General features: G+C 46.3%; 1 protein-coding gene across 2 annotated transcripts; it reads left to right on the top strand.

Annotated features, from left to right (window-relative positions):
- Positions 1-179: 179 nt before the first annotated feature.
- Positions 180-21,656, top strand: LOC143764309 (carotenoid-cleaving dioxygenase, mitochondrial-like). 2 transcript variants are annotated; one of them, XM_077249739.1, is made up of 12 exons: positions 180-274; positions 1,674-1,866; positions 3,576-3,784; positions 4,383-4,498; positions 4,981-5,083; positions 14,372-14,500; positions 14,878-15,038; positions 16,585-16,752; positions 17,262-17,393; positions 17,669-17,848; positions 20,011-20,121; positions 20,775-21,656. In XM_077249739.1, the coding sequence occupies exons 1-12, from the start codon at positions 232-234 to the stop codon at positions 20,892-20,894; spliced, it is 1,665 nt and encodes a 554-aa protein (XP_077105854.1). In that variant the 5' UTR covers positions 180-231; the 3' UTR covers positions 20,895-21,656. The 2 variants fall into 2 exon arrangements, with proteins under 2 accessions (XP_077105854.1, XP_077105855.1); XM_077249740.1 differs by having other exon boundaries at positions 188-274; positions 3,560-3,784.
- The last annotated feature ends 4 nt before the right edge of the window (positions 21,657-21,660 follow it).

Here is a 21,660-nt window from a genome sequence, read left to right as displayed (position 1 = left end):
TAACGCCGCACAACGCCGCAATCCTCCTCCTCTCCGGAGCTCGGCGCGCTGCGCTCTGCTGCTTCTCTCAGCTCAGCTTCTGCTCTAGTTCTGTGACTGTGAGGGGCGCGTCCGGCAAAAAGCTCTCCCATTTCATCCGCCAATCAGGAGGCAGAGTTGATTGACAGAGGCAGGAGCCAATGAGAAGAGCGCTTTGCTTTTCTGCCTCCGGGACTCTGTCGCAGCTGAACTATGCGGGTGTTGTGCAGTAATAATCGGGCGCTGCGGGCGACAGGTAAACTTGTGCTCTCACTAATGCAGCCAGGACATTCCTCCTGCTTCATACAGCCGCCTGCTCTGGTCATACGCTCGCTCTCCGGGGTCATAAACAATCCCTTGAAGTGCTCTCTATAGTGCGGAAGGTGGAAGTACAAGTCCAGCCCTGACTTATATATCACAAAGTCCCGGCAGGTGCAGCTCCTGTCATTGCTTTAGGTTTTTGTCCTTCGCTCTGGACACAATGTCGCATTGTACCCAGGTAGCGGTATTATACTGACCATTGTGCACACAGCGCATTATTTACTAGCAGGTTTATGTCACTGTGCCCCTCGTCACTCCCCTTCTTACTTACCGGTCGGTGTCGCTGTATCGGGGGCTTATTTTCCGGTCGGTGTCGCTGCATCGGGGGCTCATTTTCCGGTCGGTGTCGCTGTATCGGGGGCCCATTTTCCGGTCGGTGTCGCTGCATCAGAGGCTCATTTTCCGGTCGGTGTCGCTGTATCGGGGGCTTATTTTCCGGTCGGTGTCGCTGTATCGGGGGCTCATTTTCCGGTCGGTGTCGCTGTATCGGGGGCTCATTTTCCGGTCAGTGTCGCTGTATCGGGGGCTCATTTTCCGGTCGGTGTCGCTGTATCAGAGGCTCATTTTCCGGTCGGTGTCGCTGTATCGGGGGCTCATTTTCCGGTCGGTGTCGCTGTATCGGGGGCCCATTTTCCGGTCGTGTCGCTGCATCAGAGGCTCATTTTCCGGTCGGTGTCGCTGTATCGGGGGCTTATTTTCCGGTCGGTGTCGCTGTATCGGGGGCTCATTTTCCGGTCGGTGTCGCTGTATCGGGGGCTTATTTTCCGGTCGGTGTCGCTGTATCGGGGGCTCATTTTCCGGTCGGTGTCGCTGTATCGGGGGCTCATTTTCCGGTCGGTGTCGCTGTATCGGGGGCTCATTTTCCGGTCGGTGTCGCTGCATCAGAGGCTCATTTTCCGGTCGGTGTCGCTGTATCGGGGGCTCATTTTCCGGTCAGTGTCGCTGTATCGGGGGCTCATTTTCCGGTCGGTGTCGCTGTATCAGAGGCTCATTTTCCGGTCGGTGTCGCTGTATCGGGGGCTCATTTTCCGGTCGGTGTCGCTGTATCGGGGGCTCATTTTCCGGTTGGTGACGCTGCAATGAACATGGAGGTTATTCACAAAGTTATTCAGAAATGGCACTACAATTCGTCCAGCAAAAAAAAGCCAAAAAAAAAGGCCAAGCCCTCGAATGGTTGTGGATGGAAAATTCTAGCAAAAAAACCAACCCGTTGTGGTTCTTCAAAAAAGGGGAGGCAAAAACGAGCAAACAAAAAAAACCCGCCCAGTCGGGAAGGGGTTAAAGTTAGGGGTAAGATCCATAATGTAACAATAAATCGTTCTCTATTGTTACAGTTCTATACAAGTTCTACCCAAGATGGAGGAGCGTCTCCTCTCAGGCCGAGGTGGAATATATCGCTCCATTATTCCAAACTGTGGAAGAAACCCCGCAGCCCGTGCCGACCAAAGTCTCAGGGACCATCCCGGCGTGGCTCAGAGGAAGTCTTCTGCGGAATGGCCCCGGCCGGTTCGAGTTTGGCCCTGACAAGTAAGAACGTTTTTGGCTACTTTGGTATCAGCATTTCCACAATGAGTGTTCTAATTGTTCCGCTCGCTCTTTCCTGTGGCAGCATCAGCTCGATCTCTCTCTTTCTTCCAATAAGGTGCACCCTTGGTGTGGCCAAGCAGTTCAGATTATCTGCCCCCGCCTGGTAAATGTGAAGTTGCACTGAATTGTTCTGCCACGTCAAGAGTGCATCGGGCGCATGCGCTTGGTTTGAACAGTCAGTTTCTGCCGACAAACTCCTTTTAACATATCTATTGGTCCAAAACAATAAACATAGCGTAAATTGGAGAGTATAATCCTTTCACAGTGAGCCACTTCTCCTCCTCTGAATAACAGCTAAAATACATATGGGTCAAACAAGATGGCCTGCTAGCTCACTGAGGGATTGCTTTGCAGAAGTCTGTGGAGAGGGAGGAGCATAGTGAAAAAAAAAAATTTTTTAAAAAAAGGCAGTTCAGGTGTTTTACCTGATACTAGTCCTGGATTCGCAGCTACACTGCTCAGTACTGAATGCTCTTCATGCAGCTTTTCTCTTAAGGGCTCATTTCCACTTGCAAGAGAAAAAACGGTCCGTAATCTGGACCAAAAAAACGGCTGTAGCGTATGCGATTGCAATGCGATTTTTAATCGCACCATCCGTTTTACATCCGTATGACATCTGTATGCAATCCATTTTTTTTCTCTGCAAGTATTTTTATACAGTCATTTACAGGACCATTTACAGTGTTCTATGCCACAGAATGATAAGGTATCCGTAAAAAACGGACGGAATACGAATGGTCCGTATTCCATGCGTTTTTTTTTCTCGCACCCATTGACTTGCATTGGCGAGTCTCGTCCAAGAATCGCAGCAATACGCAGCATGCTGCGATTTTTTTTCTCAGTCCGATTTCGGCTGAGAAAAAAATCACTAATGAAAAGACACCTATTGAATAACATTGGTCCGAGTGCAATCCGATTTTTTTATCGGATTGCACTCGTCCGTTTTCCTCGCAAGTGGAAATGAGCCCTAAAAGTGTAGCTGTGAATCCAATACTGGTTTGAGATAATGACCTCCATGCTGCTGCTTAATAGTATGAGTTTATCTTGGCCCAGTTCCGAGTTCACATTTACACTGCTCAGTATTGATGTGTAATCTCTTTAATACTTCAGCTTTTTAGTAAGAGTTTATCTCGACTCTGTGCTGGATTCGCATCTACACTAATCAATACTGCTGTACAATGTGTTTCATTATGCTGTTTTCTAGTAAGTATTTTACTTCACCACCCCATACTGGATTCACAGCTACTCTGCTCAGTAATGATGTATAATGTCTTTCATACTGCAGCTTTTTTTGTAAGAGTTTATCTGAACTCTGTACTGGATTCACAGCTGCACTACTCAGTGCTGCTGTGTAATGTCCTCCATGCTTCTTTTGAGCAGATAGAGACAGGAGAGCAGGAGTCCCTTGTGTCTGTGTGTGCTGTGTATTGGAGACATCATAGCATGGAGTCTCCACCCACTAGCACAGAGACAATTGAAAATTATAGATAGACCCTGCAAAGGGAACAAATGCAGGATACAAGTCATATACTGGTCAGAAAGTGTTATTCCTCATGTACAACTTATTCTGAACAGTCTCCAGAAACGACGACTCCTTTAACCCTTCATTGCACCTCCCTTCACTGCACTGCAGGCTCCGTGTGTTTCAGGTACAATCACTGGTTTGACGGCATGGCTCTGATGCACAACTTTAAGATTGAGAACGGAGCGGTCACCTACATGAGCAAGTTCCTACAAAGCGACTCGTACACCAAGAATAAGAGCGCCAATCGCATTGTCCTCTCCGAGTTTGGCACTTTAGCCGCACCTGACCCCTGCAAGTCCCTGTACGATCGGTTTATGTCTAAGTTCAAGGTCGGTAAGTTCATTACGTCTCTCCGCTTAGGACGAGACGGAGGATACAATATATATCGCCAGCAGCAGGATAAGCTTGGAAGCGGCAGCCATGCTGGCAACAATGATGACCGAGATCCAAGCCAATGATTTACAGCAAAATGATGGAGTTACTGTTAGAAATAACATTTTACAGAATGTTGGGGATTAATCCCTTTCTCAAGATCACCTGCAATTATAGTGATACATTAAAGTCACTAGCAGTTCCATTCTTCCATTGAAGGTGGGAAAGTGCAGCATTTAGTGACGGCGATCACCGACATGAAACCCAGCAAGGGGTCTTTAAACCCGACCCCAGCTTCAGTCACAGGGGCCCGACCTTTGGCTTGCGGAATCACTCGGTTTGGGGAAGAATGGGTTAAATAATGGGGTCTGTGGAGCTGGAATCCCGGGTTGCGCTGCCCCATTTTCGGTATCGCCGGGGGTCCCAGCGCTCAGTAAGTTAGGATAAGGGATAAGTCACTATTTTAGGAATCCCCCTTTAATCCTGCTGCACGTTTCATGCACCCTGTACTTTGCTTCCCACCAGCTATATTCCCATTTGTCCTTTATCTCTTCCTCAGCCTCAACGGATAACTGCAGTGTGAACTACGTCCTGTACAAAGGCGACTTCTACGTCAGCACTGAAACCAATTACATGAGGAAGGTGGATCCCGAGACCTTGGACACCCGGGAGAAGGTGATGAGCGGCTAATAGTAAACCCTTGTACCTTAAAAAGTACCCAACCTTTTTATTCTGCCATAACTAAGGCTGTGTTCACACTTTGCATTTTTTTGCAGCATTTTTTTTTTAATGCAAATTAAAAGCTGCTTTTTACAGTACCAGCAAAAGCCGTGAGATTTCAAAGCGTCTCATAAAAGTACCAACTATCATATACTATCTCCATAATGGGAAGATCTGTCCTCACTGAAGGCAGAATGAAAGGTCAGAGGAAGAAACGCGCAGCCCTGCGGCGGAGTTAAGGTCGGCGATTCAGGTTACTGCAATGTGTCGGATTGGCCTTCCGTAGCCAAACACCGTCCTGCTGCCCCTGCAGTGCCCCCCCCCGCACCCCAATATTTGCCATTACATGCAGTACCACCTTGACACCAGTAGGTGGCGACCAAGGAAAGATAAGTTGCCATTTAACCCCTTCTCCATGTGATTGTTGCTGTGCACAGGTCAACTGGAGCAAGTTCATCGCAGTGAATGGCGCCACAGCGCACCCCCACTATGACCCGGATGGTACCGCGTACAACATGGGGAACTCCTATGGAAAAGAGGGTGAGCGCTCCAGGTCGTCATATGATGCCATACATACAGCATGTGTGTTTATTTACTGTGTATGTGCACACATATACATAATGTATTACACACATGAATATACATTATATCTGTGTATAATTATATACACACAGACAATTATTGTGTATTGTTATACACAGTTTTTTTTCCCTTTGTGTGAATTGGAACAACACAAAAAACGGGAAAAGGCAAATTGGACATAATTTCACACAAAACCCCCAAAATGGGCCGGGCAAAATTGCAGGGAACCAACTTTGTTTCCAGCATGTAATGCTCGTTCACATTCACCTGTGGCAAGTAACAGGTGTGGGCAATATGAAAATCACACCTGAAACCAGATAAAAAGGGGAGTAGTTGACTCAGTCTTTGCATTGTGTGTCTGTGTGTGCCTTACTAAGCACGGAGAACAGAAAGAGGAGAAGACAACTGTCTGAGGACTTTAGATCCAAAATTGTTGAAAAATATACAATTTCTCATAGTTACAAGTCCATCTCCAGAGGTCTTGATGTTTCTTTGTCCACGGTGAACAACATAATCAAGAAGTTTACAACCCATGGCACTGTAGCTAATCTCACTAGACGTGAACGACAGAGAAGAATTGATGAAATTTTGCAACACGGGATAGTCTGGATGGTGGATAAGCAGCCCAATCAAGTTCCAAAGACATTTAAGCTGTCTTGCAGGCTCAGGTAGTTTCCATTGACACTGACACTGATGCTATCTGTTGACATTCGAATGAAATGAAACGCAATGGCATGAGACCTCTGAGGATGCCTGTAATAATTATAGGGGATAACTCAGGAGACTCTTTGCGTGGAACAAGACAACTACAGGACACAATTATATAAGCGGTAAAGTCTATATTATCACACGGTGATTCAAACAGGTGCAGAGAGAAACTCAAGTCCACAACATTTGGTGCAAATATCAAATGCAGCTCAGCAGTCTATAGGAAACTTCAGAGGAAAATGCAATCACGCAGAAAGTCTATGAAGCACAATTATTCTTGAGGATACTTGACACGAATAAGTCCTTGCTTAGTCCAAAACACAGATAGATATGCTTATAAGGCAGTTCAAATAATATCTTAGCTCAACCAGGGAGGTCTGGGTAATAGTATCAGGTTCTTGCAGAGCAGAAACAGCTTACATGTCCAGCAAATCCAGATGGAAGCAAACACGAGCAGCAGATGAAGGAGGATTACTGGAACTGGTGTATGCAGCAGAAACTCAGAGCAGAGTAGCAGGATAACCCCACAGGTTCACAGGAGCAGGTATATAGCCAGGGAGTCACCAGAGGTCAGGAGCTGGATGCAAGGCAGAATACTCTAGCACAGACTGAAGACTGGGGTGGAATTTTATAGCAGGAAGACACAGTGCACATGAGACCAAAGACGCCATCTTGGAAATGGGCAGTAATGCACAAAAAGGTAATAAAAAATGTTCAGAGTCCTGACATTACTCCCTCCTTAGAAGCGGCCTCAGGACGATCCTGGACCTGGTTTCTCAGGGAATCTCTGATGAAAACGAGAAATCTTCTGTTGGGCATTGATGTTTTCCACAGGTTCCCAAGAGTCTTCCTCAGAGGGATATCCCTGCCATCTTATCAGATATTGGAGCCGATTCCTGCGAATCCTGGAATCAACAATTTCCTCCACCACAAATTGTTCTTGCCCATCAATCACCACAGGCTGCGGAGGTGGCACAACACGTCCCTGGAAGGTATTAGGAGATACAGGCTTTAGTAAAGATACATGAAAAACTGGGTGTAACCTTCATTGTCCTAGACAGCTTCAGCCGGCAGGCCACAGAGCTCACAATACCGTTGATCTTGAAAGGGCCAATGAATTTCTGTCCAAGTTTTTGTGAAGGAATGTTTAACTTCAGATTCTTAGTTGGTAACCACACGGAATCTCCTACCTTGAACATGGGTGCAGGTTTACGGAATCTATCAGCCGATCTCTTATAACGTTCTTGAGCTGTGGTCAGGGATTCCTTCAGAACCTCCAGATTTTGCCTCATCGCAGTCAGCCTTTCCTCCACTGCCGGAACCGGAGAATTAATTGGAGACCTAGGTAAGATACACGGATGATAACCCAGATTGGCAAAGAAAGGTGTAAATTTAGTGGAGGCGCTCTGAGAATTGTTATATGAAAATTCGGCTAACTGCAGCAACTCCAACCAATCATCCTGGAGAAGGCTGACATAGCATCTTAGATATTGTTCCAGCGTCTGGTTGGTACGCTCAGTTTGACCATTTGTCTGGGGATGGTAAGCGGAAGAGAGACAGACATTAATATTGAGTGCAGAGCAAAACCTCTTCCAGAATCTTGAAGTGAACTGCACTCCACGGTCAGAGATGATCTCTTTCGGAACCCCATGCAACCGAAAGACATTCTGTATAACCAAGTTCACTGTATCTTTAGCTGAGGGGAGGCCGGTGCACGGAACTAAATGAGCAGCTTTAGTCATGCGATCAACTACCACCATGATTGTATTCATGCCCCCCGATGTAGGCAGCTCCACAATGAAGTCCATTGATATAGACCCCCAAGGGCGGGACAGAACAGGTAATGGTTGTAGAAGACCCGTAGGTGCCACATGAGGAGTCTTGTAACGAGCACATACCTCGCAAGAGAGAACATAGTCCTTGGTATCCTTCAGGCAAGTTGGCCACCAGAAGAATCGGCTCAGGAACTCTTGTGTCTTCTGTACCCCCCTGTGACCAGCCAACTTGGAGTCATGTACCAACTTGAGGATCTGCAGACGGACGACCTCAGGGACGTAGATACGTCGATCTCTGAACCACATGCAACCCTTAAAGACAAGATTAATATCCACAGGTGGGTTGGCCAGAAATATATCACAGTCATAGGCCTCCCTGCACTCCTTCCACAATTCCTGATCGTGGATAACTCCGATGAAATTGGCATCAGATAGAATGGTTTTGGACGGGGCTCCAGGTATGGAATCCGCAGCATGGATTCGGGATAAAGCATCAGCCTTCCCATTACGAGAACCTGGACGGTACGAGATAACAAAGTTAAATTGATTTAAAAATAAATTCCAACGAGCCTGACGAGGAGAAAGACATCTAGCAGATCTAAGGAACTCTAAATTGCGATGGTCAGTTAGCACTATGATCTGTTGTGCAGCTCCTTGCAGATGATGCCTCCATTCTTTGAAAGCCGCAATAATAGCCAGCAATTTCTTGTCTCCCACGTCGTAATTCTTCTCTGCTGAGGTTAGTCTACGGGAAAAGAAAGCACAAGGATGTAGCAGACCCTTCTCTCCAGTTCTTTGGGAGAGAATAGCCCCCAAAGCATTATCAGAAGCGTCCACCTCCACAATGAAAGAAAGTGTTGTATCTGGGTGTATCAACAGCAGTGCTGATGTGAAACAGATCTTAAGCCGATCAAAAGCTTCTTGAGCCTGTGATGACCACTTAAAGGGCTTTTCCTTCTTTGTCAAGGAAGTAATGGGACGGACAATATCAGAAAAATTTCGAATGAAGCGTCTGTTGAAATTTGCAAAACCAATAAAACGTTGGACCTCCTTTACATTCTTGGGTACCGGCCAGTCAAGGATAGCCTAAATCTTACCAGATTCCATGTTCAGCCCCTGGGGAGAGATGATATAACCTAAGAACTGTATCTCAGAACGATGGAACTCGCATTTCTCCGGCTTAATATACAGATGGTTCTCTTTCAGACGTCTTAAAACAGTTTTGACATGTTCTTCAGGTTCCTGTAGAGAGAAGAGATTAGTATATCGTCCAAATAGATCACTACAAACTGGTCCAACAAATCTCTGAAAATGTCATTAGCAAGGTGTTGAAACGTTGCAGGGGCGTTACAAAGCCCGAAGGGCATCACAAGAGATTCAAAGTGTCCATACCGGCATCTGAATGCTGTCTTCCACTCATCCCATGGATGAATACGCACCAAATTATAAGCCCCGCGAAGATCCAGTTTAGAGAACACCTTAGCATGGCGGACTCTTTCCAGTAATTGGGAATCAGAGGCAAAGGGTAACGTTTCGTACGGTTACCTTATTGAGTTCCCAACACATGGTCTCAGGGTCCCATCCTTCTTCTTTACAAAAAAGATAGGTGCCCCTGCTGGTGAGGAAGAAGGACGTATGAAGCTTTTGGCCAGATTTTCATCAATATACTCCTTTAAGGCTTGAAGCTCAGGTGCCGCCAAAGGGTATTCGTTACCAAAAGGAATAGCTGCCCCAGGAAGCAACTCAATGGGACAGTCATAATGCCTGTGTGGAGGAAGCTAATCTGCATTCTTCTTGTCACAGATGTCAGAGAACTCTTTATATGCTGGAGGTAAAGAAAATACCTGTACATGTGGTTCCGTAGCCGTGGACTCAGGGACAGCTTCTGATAACGCTGAGTTGCTCCTTGTAGGAAAGATAATCTCCTTGGTCTCCCAGTTGACAATTGGGTTCTGAGAACGCAATCAAGGAATGCCTAAAATCACAGGAAAATGAGGAGAAGAAATTAGCAAGAAAGAAAGTTGCTCCTGATGATTTGGCTCCAACAAAATTTCAAGGGGTACGGTCTCCTGATCCACAGGCCCAGAGATTAAAGGTGACCCATCCACTGTTTCCATGGTAATTGGAGAGGCTCTTTGCTGAATTTCAGTACCATGTTGCTTGGCAAATGCGATATCCATGAAATTGCCACCTGCACCAGAGTCAATCATAGCTGCACTGGAAATCCACTGTCCTGAACACAGGATCTTAATAGGGAGAGAACAATGAGAGTTCTTTTCCTTAAGCTCCTTGGGGGGTGAAGTCATAGAAAGTGAATGGAATACAGCGTTTAAAGGCAGGCTACATTCAGAGATGTCAGATTCATCATCACAGTTGCCATACTCCCCTACTGCTGCTAGAACCTTGTTAGGCCGTCTAGGACACTTAGGACAATTGATCAAGAAGTGGTCAGACTGGCCGCAGTAGAAACATAGACTTTCACGAAGGCGATGCTCCCGGCGCTCATTGATCTCGTGCCTCTGAACGGAATCAATTTGCATGGGCAACTCCTCCACCTCCCGAGATGTTTTACCTGCAGGCTCTTTGGAAGGAAGGGAAAAGTTAGAAATACGGTTATATGCAGCAAACTTCTCCTGCCTACGCTCAGTAAGGTGAATGTTAATGCGAACAATGTTCTGTATAAATGTCTCTAGCTCTTGTGGTGACTCAGAGCGAGCTAGTTCATCTTTTACAATACTAGACAGACCCCTTTTAAAAATAGGCAATTGTGCATAACTGTCCCAATTGGTATCTACCGCTAATCTCCTGAATTCAGTAGCATACTCAATAACAGAACGTTTTGCCTGGCGTAAAGACAATAAAGCAGATTCAGCGGTTGCACGGCGATTAGGATCATCAAACATTAATGCCATAGCGGCCAAGAAATCATCCAAGTTATTTAACCGTGGGTCACGAGACTCAATCATCGGATTCGCCCAGGCGAGCGCTCCTGCGGTCAGCAGCATTATTACACACAATACTTTGGATCTATCATTAGGAAAACGGTCAGCATGCACATCAAAATATAGCATACATTGATTCACAAAGCCACGAAATTTGTCGCGATCACCATTAAATCTGAATGGGGGCAACTTAGGTGGGCTAGCTGGTGGCGGTTGCCCAGAGGGAAAAGTCGCTTGTGCAGCTATTTGCGTGCTTATGTCCTGAAAAGCCCGTCCATACTGGGACTCTATGCCAGCAAGTTTGTTTTCCTGGGCTGCCATGCGGGTGCTTACGTCCTGCAAAGTCTGTCCAAACACTTGTTGATTGAGTTCAAAGCTTCCAAACTTCTTTTGCAGACCTTCCACATCTTTCTGCAGTGATCTAATTATGCAAAACACTTGCTCTAGTCTGCTTTCTGCAGTCATTGTTCCAGCAGTCGCCTTTTTTTTTTCTTTTTTTTTTTTTTAGGCTAGAGTATCCTGTAATAATTATAGGGGATAACTCAGGAGACTCTTTCCGTGGAACAAGACAACTACAGGACACAGTTTTATAAGTGGTAAAGTCTATATTATCACACGGTGATTCAAACAGGTGCAGAGAGAAACTCAAGTCCACAACATTTGGTGCAAATATCAAATGCAGCTCAGCAGTCTATAGGAAACTTCAGAGGAAAATGCAATCACGCAGAAAGTCTATGAAGCACAATTATTCTTGAGGATACTTGACACGAATAAGTCCTTGCTTAGTCCAAAACACAGATAGATATGCTTATAAGGCAGTTCAAATAATATCTTAGCTCAACCAGGGAGGTCTGGGTAATAGTCTCAGGTTCTTGCAGAGCAGAAACAGCTTACATGTCCAGCAAATGCAGATGAAAGCAAACACGAGCAGCAGATGAAGGAGGATTACTGGAACTGGTGTATGCAGCAGGAACTCAGAGCAGAGTAGCAGGATAACACCACAGGTTCACAGGAGCAGGTGTATAGCCAGGGAGTCACCAGAGGTCAGGAGCTGGATGCAAGGCAGAATACTCTAGCACAGACTAAAGGCTGGGGTGGAGTTTTATAGCAGGAAGACTCAGTGCACATGAGACCAAAGACGCCATCTTGGAAATGGGCAGTAATGCACAAAAAGGTAATAAAAAAATGTTCAGAGTCCTGACAACACCACTGCTGATACAGAGACATAAAAAAGCTACACTGCAGCTTGCCAATATGTATGTGATCCAAATCCTTTTGGGAAAGCATCTTGTGGACAGACGAGACCAAGGTACAGCTTTTTGGTAAAGCACATCCTTCTACTGCTCACTGAAAATGGAATGAGGCCTACAAAGAAAAGAACACAGTACCTACAGTCAAATATGCTGGAGGTCAAATATGCTTTGGAATTGTTTTGCTGTCTCTGTGCAAGGCATCACAAAATCTGAAGATTATCAAAGATTTTGGGCCACAATGTAGTGCCCAGTGTCAGAAAGCTGGATTTGTGTCCTAGGTCATGGGTCTTCCAGCAGGACAATGAACGCAAACATACTTCAAGAAGCCCCAAATAAATGGATAGCAACAAAGCATTGGAGAATTCTGAAGAGGCAGCAATGAGTCCGGATCTAAATCCCATTGATCACTTGTGGAGAGATCTTAAAATTGCTATTGGGAGAAGGTGAAATATGAGAGACCTGGAGCAGTTTAACAAAAGAAGAGTGGTCCAAAATTCCAGCTGAGAGGTGTAAGAAGCTTGTTGATGGTTATAAGAAACGATTGATTGCAGTTATTTATTCCAAAGGGTGCAACCAAATATTAAGCCGAGGGTGCTAATAATTTTGTCCTGCCCATTTAAGGGGTTTTGTGTGAAATTTTGTTCAATTTGCCTTTTTTCCCTCTTTTTTTTTTTTTTTTTTTTCTGTTGTTCCAATAAACAGAAAGGAAATAAACATGTGTAATGCAATAATTTTTCTGGGACAATTTCAAGGGTCCATCACACTTTCAACCATGACACATAATATAATACTGTGTATACATGCAGTATGAAAATGTGTATGTGTGTGTGTGTGTGTGTGTGTGTGTGTATATGCTTCCATATATCTATCTATTATACGCACTCATCCTTATGTGCTAATCCAGTCCCCGCGCTGTATTGTTGGAGTCAGGACTCACAGATTCTTCTCACAAAATTAGAAAATCATCAAAAAGTTAATTTATTTCAGTTCTTCAATACAAAAAGTGAAACTCTTATATTAGATAGTCATTGCAAAAAGTGTGATCTATTTCAAGTGTTTATTTCTGTTAATGTTGATGATTATGGCTTACAGCCAATGAAAACCCAGAAGTCATTATCTCAGTAAATTCGAATAATTAACAAAAAACACCTGCAAAGGCTTCCTAAGCATCTAAAATGGTCCCTTAGTCTGTCTCAGTAGTCTCCACCATCATGGAGAAGACTGCTGACCTGACAGATGTCCAGAAGGCAGTCATTGACACACTCCACAAGGAAGGGAAGCCACAAAATGTAATTGCTAAAGAAGCTGGCTGTTCCCAGAGTGCTGTATCCAAGCATATTAATGGAAAGTTGAGTGGAAGGAAAAAGTGCGGTAGTAAAAGGTGCACAAGCAACCGGGATTACCGCAGCCTTGGAAGGATTGTTAAGAAAAGGCCATTCAGAAATTTTAGGGAGATTCATAAGGAGTGGACTGCTGCTGGAGTCATTGCTCCAAGAGCCACCACACACAGACGTCTCCAGGACATGGGCTACAAGTGTCGCATTCCTTTTGTCAAGCCACTCATGCCCAATAGACAACGCCAGAAGCGTCTTACCTGGGCCAAGGAGAAAAAGAACTGGACTGTTGCAAGTGGCCCAAGGTGTTGTTTTCAGATGAAAGTAAATTTTGCATTTCATTTGGAAATCGAGGTCCCAGAATCTGGAGGAAGAGTGCAGAGGCCACAATCCAAGCTGATTGAGGTCTGGTGTGAAGTTTCCAGAATCCATGATGGTTTGGGGAGCCACGTTATCTGCTGGTGTAGGTCCACTATGATTTATCAAGACCAAAGTCAGCTCAGCCGTCTACCAGGAGGTTTTGGAACACTTCATTCTTCCCTCTGCCGACAAGCTTTTTGGATATGGAAATTTCATTCTCCAGCAGGACTTGGCACCTGTCCACACTGCTAAAAGTACCAATACCTGGTTTATAAACAACAGTATCACTGTGCTTGATTGGCAGCAAACTCACCTGACCTTAACCCCAAAGAGAATCTATGAGGTATTGTCAAGAGGAAGATGAGACACAAGACCCAACAATGCAGACGAGCTGAAGGCTGCTATCAAAGCAACCTGGGCTTCCATAACCCCTCAGCAGTGCCACAGTCTGATCGCCTAGTCGTGTGGCTTGGCCCCTGTTGAGAGGGCGGTCATGCAGCGGACCTTTCATGATGATGCCTGCAGTCTGCTGCCCACCCTGGTGGGGAGAATGGATAGTCCTATTGTTACTGTGAATCTTAAATGGGTTCCACTTTTTATATTGAGGATTATTAAAGGAGGGGTCTAACTATTGGCCTCTTGCTGATTTTTTTTTTTTTTTTTGAAGGGGCATTGGTGCTACAAAATGTACCTCATTGTAATCGAACCTGGGAGAACATCCAGTCTCCGTACAGATGATGCTATTGGCAGGATATGCCGGCAGCGTTGCACTGCCGCAGTGTAGGGGAGTTGTCAGGGGTCGTCCTGAGCACATAGTGTAATCTGACTCCTTTTGTGCTACAATGAAATCTGCATGATTTTTTTATTTTTACAGGAACACTTTACAACATTATTCGGGTTCCTCCTCAGAAGTCGAGCTCAGCGGAGACACTAGAAGGGGCGCAGATTGTTTGCTCCATCGAACCGGAGGAGAAAAGGAAACCTGCGTACTACCACAGCTTCGGTAAGAAAACCCCAATCATCCTCACGGATGGTACCATAATGTGGAATCTGAAGTTTCATTCTGTTTATTACCCAGAGAAGAGTCCTGGGATTTCCAACCGTTGCGCAGTTTCTATTCTGCTCTGATTGTGAGTCTGCTGTACGGTGTCAGGCGTCCTTATAAGAGTGTGATCTCAGGACATAAACGCCGTTGTCAACCCCGGACTTGTGGCCACTATAGATATGCTAACATGTGCCATCTTTCCTGCACACATTCTCACATCCCCTCGGGCCTTGTTCTTCTCGGGACTTGTTCTTCTCGGGCCTTGTTCTTCTCGGACCTTGCGCAGTGTCACCGTCATATAACAGATATTTATCTTATATTTCTCTTTTCCCCAGGTATGAGTGAGAATTTTGTGGTGTTTGTGGAGCAGCCTCTGAGACTGAACATAATGAAGATACTGATGGGCCAGATACGAGGGAAGGCCATGTCGCAGAGCCTGAGCTGGGAGCCGCAGCTAAACACTGTGTTCCACGTCATCAATAAACACAGCGGAGAGGTGCGGAGAAATCACCCATGGGGGCTTCACATGTATCAGTGCTAACACTAATGAAGTCCATGCAGGGGATATTGGATGACTCTTTTTGGCCAGAAGAGCTCACACCTTTCTGCAGGGATCCCGGACCATAAGTGGTTCTGTGCTGGGGAATCCGCCTGCAGGAGTTTGCTTCCCAAAGCGACAGCACAGGAGGAGGAAAGCGTCACTGAAATCCATGGTCTGTACATCATCCGTGTAATGCGCAGTCGTGCTGCTCCCTCCACAGATAAGGCCCTGTACACATTATGTGTGTTTCCCACAATGGCCTTAGCTATACACATATGTCCATGGGTGACTCCAGTATTTTTAAAAAAATTTACATTGCTGTAGGTTTCTGGGGGTGAAGCGTGGGTTGGTTACCACACATTACTCTTCTTAGAAGGGTTGATGGGGTCTCCAGGACAGCGGAATGTTTTTTTGCTCATTGCCCTCAGTGCAGAGCCAGACGTCCTATCCCTGGCAGACGGCGCCTTCTCCCCATCATGGATCTGGTTTCACATGGGTCACTTGTCCTCCAAAGCAGTAGCAGCCTTGGAACAGAACATGGGGAATCCGAGATCATCTAGTCCCTGCCTGGGGAAGCTCCAGTGACGTCCATGTGGATATACCGGTGTATAAGTCACTGGATCAGGCATCAGTGATGGTTGCAGAGGAGAGCAGAAAACATCTATGGTGGGAGGTGGATGTGGACATCGGATCACCACTAGGGAGTGAACGTTCTGGGATAAGATGTTATCTGAGCATGCTCGGGTGCTAACCGGGTGTCTTCGGCGTGCTCGAATAATATGTTCGAGTCTCCGTTCCTAGCAAACGGGCAGTTTCTGTATGTTGCGGCTGTCGAATAGCAACAAGACGTGCAGCCACGGGGACTTGAAGATAGTATTCGAGTATGCCAAAGACCCTCGGTTAGCACCTGAGCATGCTTGGATAATGCACCATCCAAGGGTCTATATAAGAGATGTGACTCTATCAAGTATAGAATTTATGCCCTACACATAGGATAAGGGATCATTTACAGATCGCTGAGGCTCCTTCCCAAAAATATAGCTCTACAGACCCAGTGCACCTCTGCTCCATGTCTTCTCTATGGGACCAGGTGAGCACCACTCTCTGAGATCTCTGACTGCATCATAGACAAGGAAGGGATCGGAGGATACACATGCTCAACCTTCACTCTTGGGGTCTAGACTTTCCAAACAATCAGGAATTAATCCCCTATCTACAATAGTCTACATTGGGTACAATTCTTCCCATCCTCAGGAGCATACATCTGACTCCCGATAGACTTCCGAACTGACCTGTAACCTACACAATGAGCAATAAACTTGTTTTTAGCAGAACTTTGCCATTTTACCTATTTAACAAGACGAACCCACCCTTTAGATGATGATATTTCACAGCACCACGTCCATGAGGTTCAGCTCCATAATGTCGTCCTGGGAAGGTCTATCGTTCCATCGTTGATGGTTTTATCGACGGTCATTGACCACTTTCTTTGTCTCTTCAGAAACATTCAGCCACTTTCCACACCAAAGCCTTTGCGACATTTCATCAAATCAACGCCTACGAGGACCAGGGCTGCATTGTTCTTGACCTCTGCTGCCAGGATGACGGCGCAGCCATGGCCACCTACCAGCTGGAAAATCTGCGCAAGTCTGGGGATGATCTGAATAAGGTAAAGATGGAACAGAGAGGCGCCCGGGGTGGTGCGGTCTGACCATACGGGACATTGCGGAGAAGAAGCAGCCGACATTATTTTATATTGGAGTGATCTCTCTCGGGCCGAGATAAATCCCTCTCACTGGGGCGACATGTACAGAAAAATACCATCCAGATCAGGAGTCGGTAACCTGCAGCTGCTGTGAAACTACAACTCCCAGCCTGGAGAGCCGACATGCTGGGAGTTGTAGTTGTACACCAGCTGTGTTATCGCAGATTGTTGACCCCTCATCTAGTGAATATCGAGAGGGAAACGTATCTCAAGCAATTCATCAGGGACCGAAATTAACGATGTCCATTAATATGAGGGAACCGATTGTCCTCAAGGACAGGTGACTAATGGATGAGACGTTATCCCCTCTGCCCCCTGGAAGGGATGAGGTCCTGAGGAGGCCGGTGTTGTGTGTGTGCGGCCATTGTTACATTCTATGTAGGAGAATCTTTATAGATTTTTCTTCTTTGCAGATTTTAAGACAGATAGCAAAGCCGTACCCGCGTCGGTTCGTCCTCCCTCTGGACGACCGCGTCAAAGACGATTTAGCCATCAGGCCCTTAAACTACTCATCTGCTACAGCCGCGAAGAAAAGCGAAGGGAAGGTGGGTGAGTCATCGGGTATGTTGTTCCAATCGCCGGACGCTCCTTTTTATCTTGGCGCGTGATGGCGCAGCGGTCACTGCAGGACACAAAACTGCAAATTGCAGCAATGGTTTCTGCAAGTCTGCATTGTTTTTTGCTGCAGATGTTCACTTTAGGGATGAATTTTAACTGTAGCAGTGAATGAGATCTATTCCGGAAAGAAAATCTGTAGATTTCACTCTTTGGTGCAAGGAAATCCACAGCTATTGACACTGATTTTTTTTTTTTTTCACAGATATGGTGCACCCACGAGAACCTCCATGACCACACGCTGAACTCATGTGGAATCGAATTCCCACAGATAAATTACGCTAAATTCAACACAAAGAAATACCGATTCTTCTACGGCTGCGGCTTCCAGCACCTCGTGGGGGATTCCTTACTTAAAGTGGATGTGGAGTCGAAGAAAGCCAAGGTGACGATGAGTTGGATGTGGCTCCTGCACGGCTGCCCTCTCCTGGGTTTGATGACAGAAGCTTTTCGGCGCATGCTCCCATCTGACATTATTGTATGCCGCTGGGACTTGCGTGTATTCTGGGAATGGGACAGACATGCGCTGTCAGGAGTGGGGACGCGGTGCACATCCGCGGCTCTCCAATAATCTGAGAGCTTCCGTAGAGGTGGATGGAGAAAGCCGCGGATGTGCAGACACCGTTCCATTCCTGGTAACAAGTGTCTGCTCCGATTCTCAAGATAGATGTGGTCCGTGCATCTAGGGTGTATCCTGTCTATATGCCAGCATGTCTCGAATGCAACAGAGTTGTATTGGGTGGCTCATTCCTGAATCGGGCATATTCCGCATATGTGACCCGTGTTTCCTTAATACTGGGGCTGGGACTGCCACCGAACGCTAGAATGGTGGTTCTGATTTCCCCCATGTTTCTCCTTGGGCGAGCATCGGTTGTGCAATCCTGGTGCAGCTTCATTCAGGGGCAATATGGCTGATGTACAATGCCAAGCATTGTACTCAGACTTTGCATAGCGTGACTCTGCACATGCTTGACCGCTGCTCTGTTCTAGTAATTGGGATAACGTCTCAGCGATCAGACATTTATCAGTACAAACTGCATAATTATTAAATAGATTTCTTACACATCACGAGTCTGGTGTACTTACAGTGTGTCCCTCCTCCCTGCCGCAGCTCCTCGGCGTCCCTCCTCCCTGCCGCAGCTCCTCGGCGTCCCTCCTCCCTGCCGCAGCTCCTTGGCATCCCTCCTCCGTGCTGCAGCTCCTCGGCGTCCCTCCTCCGTGCTGCAGCTCCTCGGCGTCCCTCCTCCCTGCCGCTGCTAAATCACTTCCCACCCAACCTAATTGACATCTCCTCTTTGTCCCTACTTCCAGCTGTTACTTAATTGTGTGGCCCATTCAAAAAACTTAAACCATAACTAGGTTCCTCGCATCATGTTCTCATACACTTTATGCAGTTAAAGTGTATGTATCCTGAAAGATGAGAAAGAGGTTAGATTATACTCACCCTGGGGGCGGTCCAGTCCGATGGGCGTTGCGGTCCGGTCCGGGGCCTCCTATCTTCATAGGATGACGTCCTCTTCTTGTCTTCATGCCGCGGCTCCGCCGCAGGCATTCTTTATCTGCCCTGTTAAGGGCAGAGCAAAGTACTGCAGTGCGCAGGTGCTGGGCCTCTCTGACCTTTCCCGGCGCCTGCGCACTGCAGTACTTAGCTCTGCCCTCAACAGGGCAGACAAAGTACGCCTGCACCGGAGCCGCAGTGTGAAGACAAGAAGAGGACGTCATCGTAAGAAGATAGGAGGCCCCGGACCGCGACGCCCATTGGACCCGGACCGGGACCGCCTATGGGTGAGTATAATCTAACATGATGTTCTCATCTTTCAGGATACATCGGGGGCTTATCTACAGCATTCCAGAATGCTGTAGATAAGCCCCTGATGCCAGTTGACTTAGCTCACCTTCGATTTTGGGGGTGACAGGTTCCCTTTAATAGCACTCTGTGTCTGTACTGCTACATACTTAGGCTGTTAACTGGTTCATGCAGCTTTTCATGAACACTCGATCCTTACTCTATGGCTGGTGCGAACAACGAATGCAATTGTTACCATCCACCTCTCGTGTCTCCCCTTTTTCCTCATAGTTTGTAAGCTTGCGAGCAGGGCCCTCACTCCTCTTCGCATCTGTTTTGATCTGTGTTTATTGTTATGCTGTAATGTCTATTGTCTGTACAAATCCCCTCTATAATTTGTAAAGCGCTGCGGAATATGTTGGCGCTATATAAATACAATTATTATTATTAATAATAATAATTGTTTCCCTCCTAACCTGATTGACAGCTAATCAGCATCCTTCCTGTGTACCAAGGAATCTCCACTCACCTAGCCTGATTGTCAGCTCCTCAGTGTCCCACATTCCTACTGAGACCTCACACTGCTCAGTACAAGCTGCAGCTGTCAGTCAGGCCAGGTTAGGGCAGCCTGAATACACTTGTACTCTTGAGTTCTCTCTCTGTAGCTGGATTGTTACATTGTTGTTACCATCTATTCACATATGACTGTCTGTCCCTTAATAATAAACCTTTTGACCTTTTTTATGTACTGGATTTTGCAGGTGTGGAAGGAGGACGGGTATTATCCCTCCGAGCCAATATTTGTGCCTTATCCAAATTCTGTTGAGGAGGACGATGGCGTCATTCTTTCCGCTGTTCTTACACCTCATCAGGTACGTGACAGGGATGTAGCGCCGCTTCTTTCCTGCCCCTGTGTGCCAACAGTCTTTATATAAAGTGCTGCAATGGTGACATCCCATCTCCAAAGTGTTACCGCTGCAGCCAATCACTGGCGTTAGAAATAATGCGGAGGTAGATGGCACAAAACTGCGGAGGTCAGTGACTGGCTTGTGTTAAAGATGAGAAGCCGCAACCTGGTCAATAAAGACTGGCAGTGGTGCAGCAGGTAAATCTGCTATATGTTGGTTGTAGTGCAGAGTTTTTGTGTTTTTTTTTATAGTCTCGTGTTATAAATGAAATAAAGGAGTTTTCTAATTTCAACAATTCAAACTGAGCTTTACTCTCCCTCCCCGGGTCCAGTGCTGAGACTCCACCACCGCCCCTTGCATCTGTATTGTCTGCAGCGCTGATGTCACATTTACAGCTCAGCGGATCGTGCTGTCAACTTGGGAACAGTCCACTGAGCTCAGTGATTGGCTGCAGCACTGTCAACATGACGTCAGCGCTGCAGTCAGTAACAGACACTGGGAGCAGCGTCGGAGGCTCAGTACTGGACCCGGGGAGGGAATGTAAATACAGTTTTTGCCAGTGTTTTACAGAACAAAAAAATCCCTTTTTAAATTGTTCTTTCCATTTTTCTTTCTAGGATAGAAATATTTTCCTCCTAATTTTGGATGCCAAAGATTTTACTGAAATTGCCCGAGCGGAGGCGCCGGTACAGGTCCCATACGGGTTTCATGGCGTCTTTGTGCCTCACAGGACCTAAAATATGGAAAAAAGGAAACCTGGAAAGTGCCTGATCCTGTGTAACACTAACCACTGCCGCCATTAATACTGTGAACTGAGCTTATTTTATAATCTCCAGGCATGCCGGGTTATTGTAACTGCACTTCTGAGTGTTGAAGGGGTTAATCACCCGCTAATCTTCACGAAAAGACACCATCTGCTGCGCGCGCTGCAGAGAAAAGTCGACCGGCGCTGAGGGATTAACCCCTTAATGACCGCCAATACGTCTTTTAACTGACCTGCGATATAAGAGAATAGCCTCCCCATACAGCGGCTGTCCACTATCGCTGACAACTTGCTGCATCAGCCACGATCAGTGTTTGCACCGTCGAAATCTGTTTAACCCCTTAGATGCTGCTGTCAATAGTGACTACATCATATAAATGGTTAACAGAGTGTGGGGGCTTCCTCTTTATCCCAATTGGGGCCCTCAGATCATGATTGTGTGGTCCTGATGTTTGCCATGACAATTCATGACCAAATAGGGGCCTTAGAGTCTGCTGGCTGTTGTAACCTGCTCAGCAGTTAGCGACATTTAGGTGGTAAAAATTCACATTTTCATTTCTGTCATGCCACTTTGCATTAATTCCTGAAAATCACCTGAAGGGTTAATAAACTACCTGACTGCAGTTTTCAATATGGCGGGGTGCTGTTTTTAAAATGGTTTCACTTTTAGGGGTTTCCCAATATATGGGACCCCTACAGGCACTTCAAACATGGATAGGTCCCTAAAAAAAGTAAATTTA

This window comes from Ranitomeya variabilis, chromosome 4 (assembly GCF_051348905.1).
Source record: "Ranitomeya variabilis isolate aRanVar5 chromosome 4, aRanVar5.hap1, whole genome shotgun sequence".
In the NCBI taxonomy this organism is placed as follows: domain Eukaryota; kingdom Metazoa; phylum Chordata; class Amphibia; order Anura; family Dendrobatidae; genus Ranitomeya; species Ranitomeya variabilis.
The sequence above is the reverse complement of the archived record's forward strand: the minus strand, read 5'-3'. Positions and strand labels throughout refer to the sequence as shown.

What these genes read in the sequence shown, in the direction of transcription:
- LOC143764309 (XM_077249739.1), top strand. Translation starts at nt 232, where the DNA reads ATGCGGGTGTTGTGCAGTAATAATCGGGCGCTGCGGGCGACAG. An exon ending in GAACTCCTATGGAAAAGAGG is followed by an intron (nt 5,084 to 14,371) that starts GTGAGCGCTCCA and finishes TTATTTTTACAG; the next exon opens with GAACACTTTACAACATTATT. An exon ending in CGAAGAAAAGCGAAGGGAAG is followed by an intron (nt 17,394 to 17,668) that starts GTGGGTGAGTCA and finishes TTTTTTTCACAG; the next exon opens with ATATGGTGCACCCACGAGAA.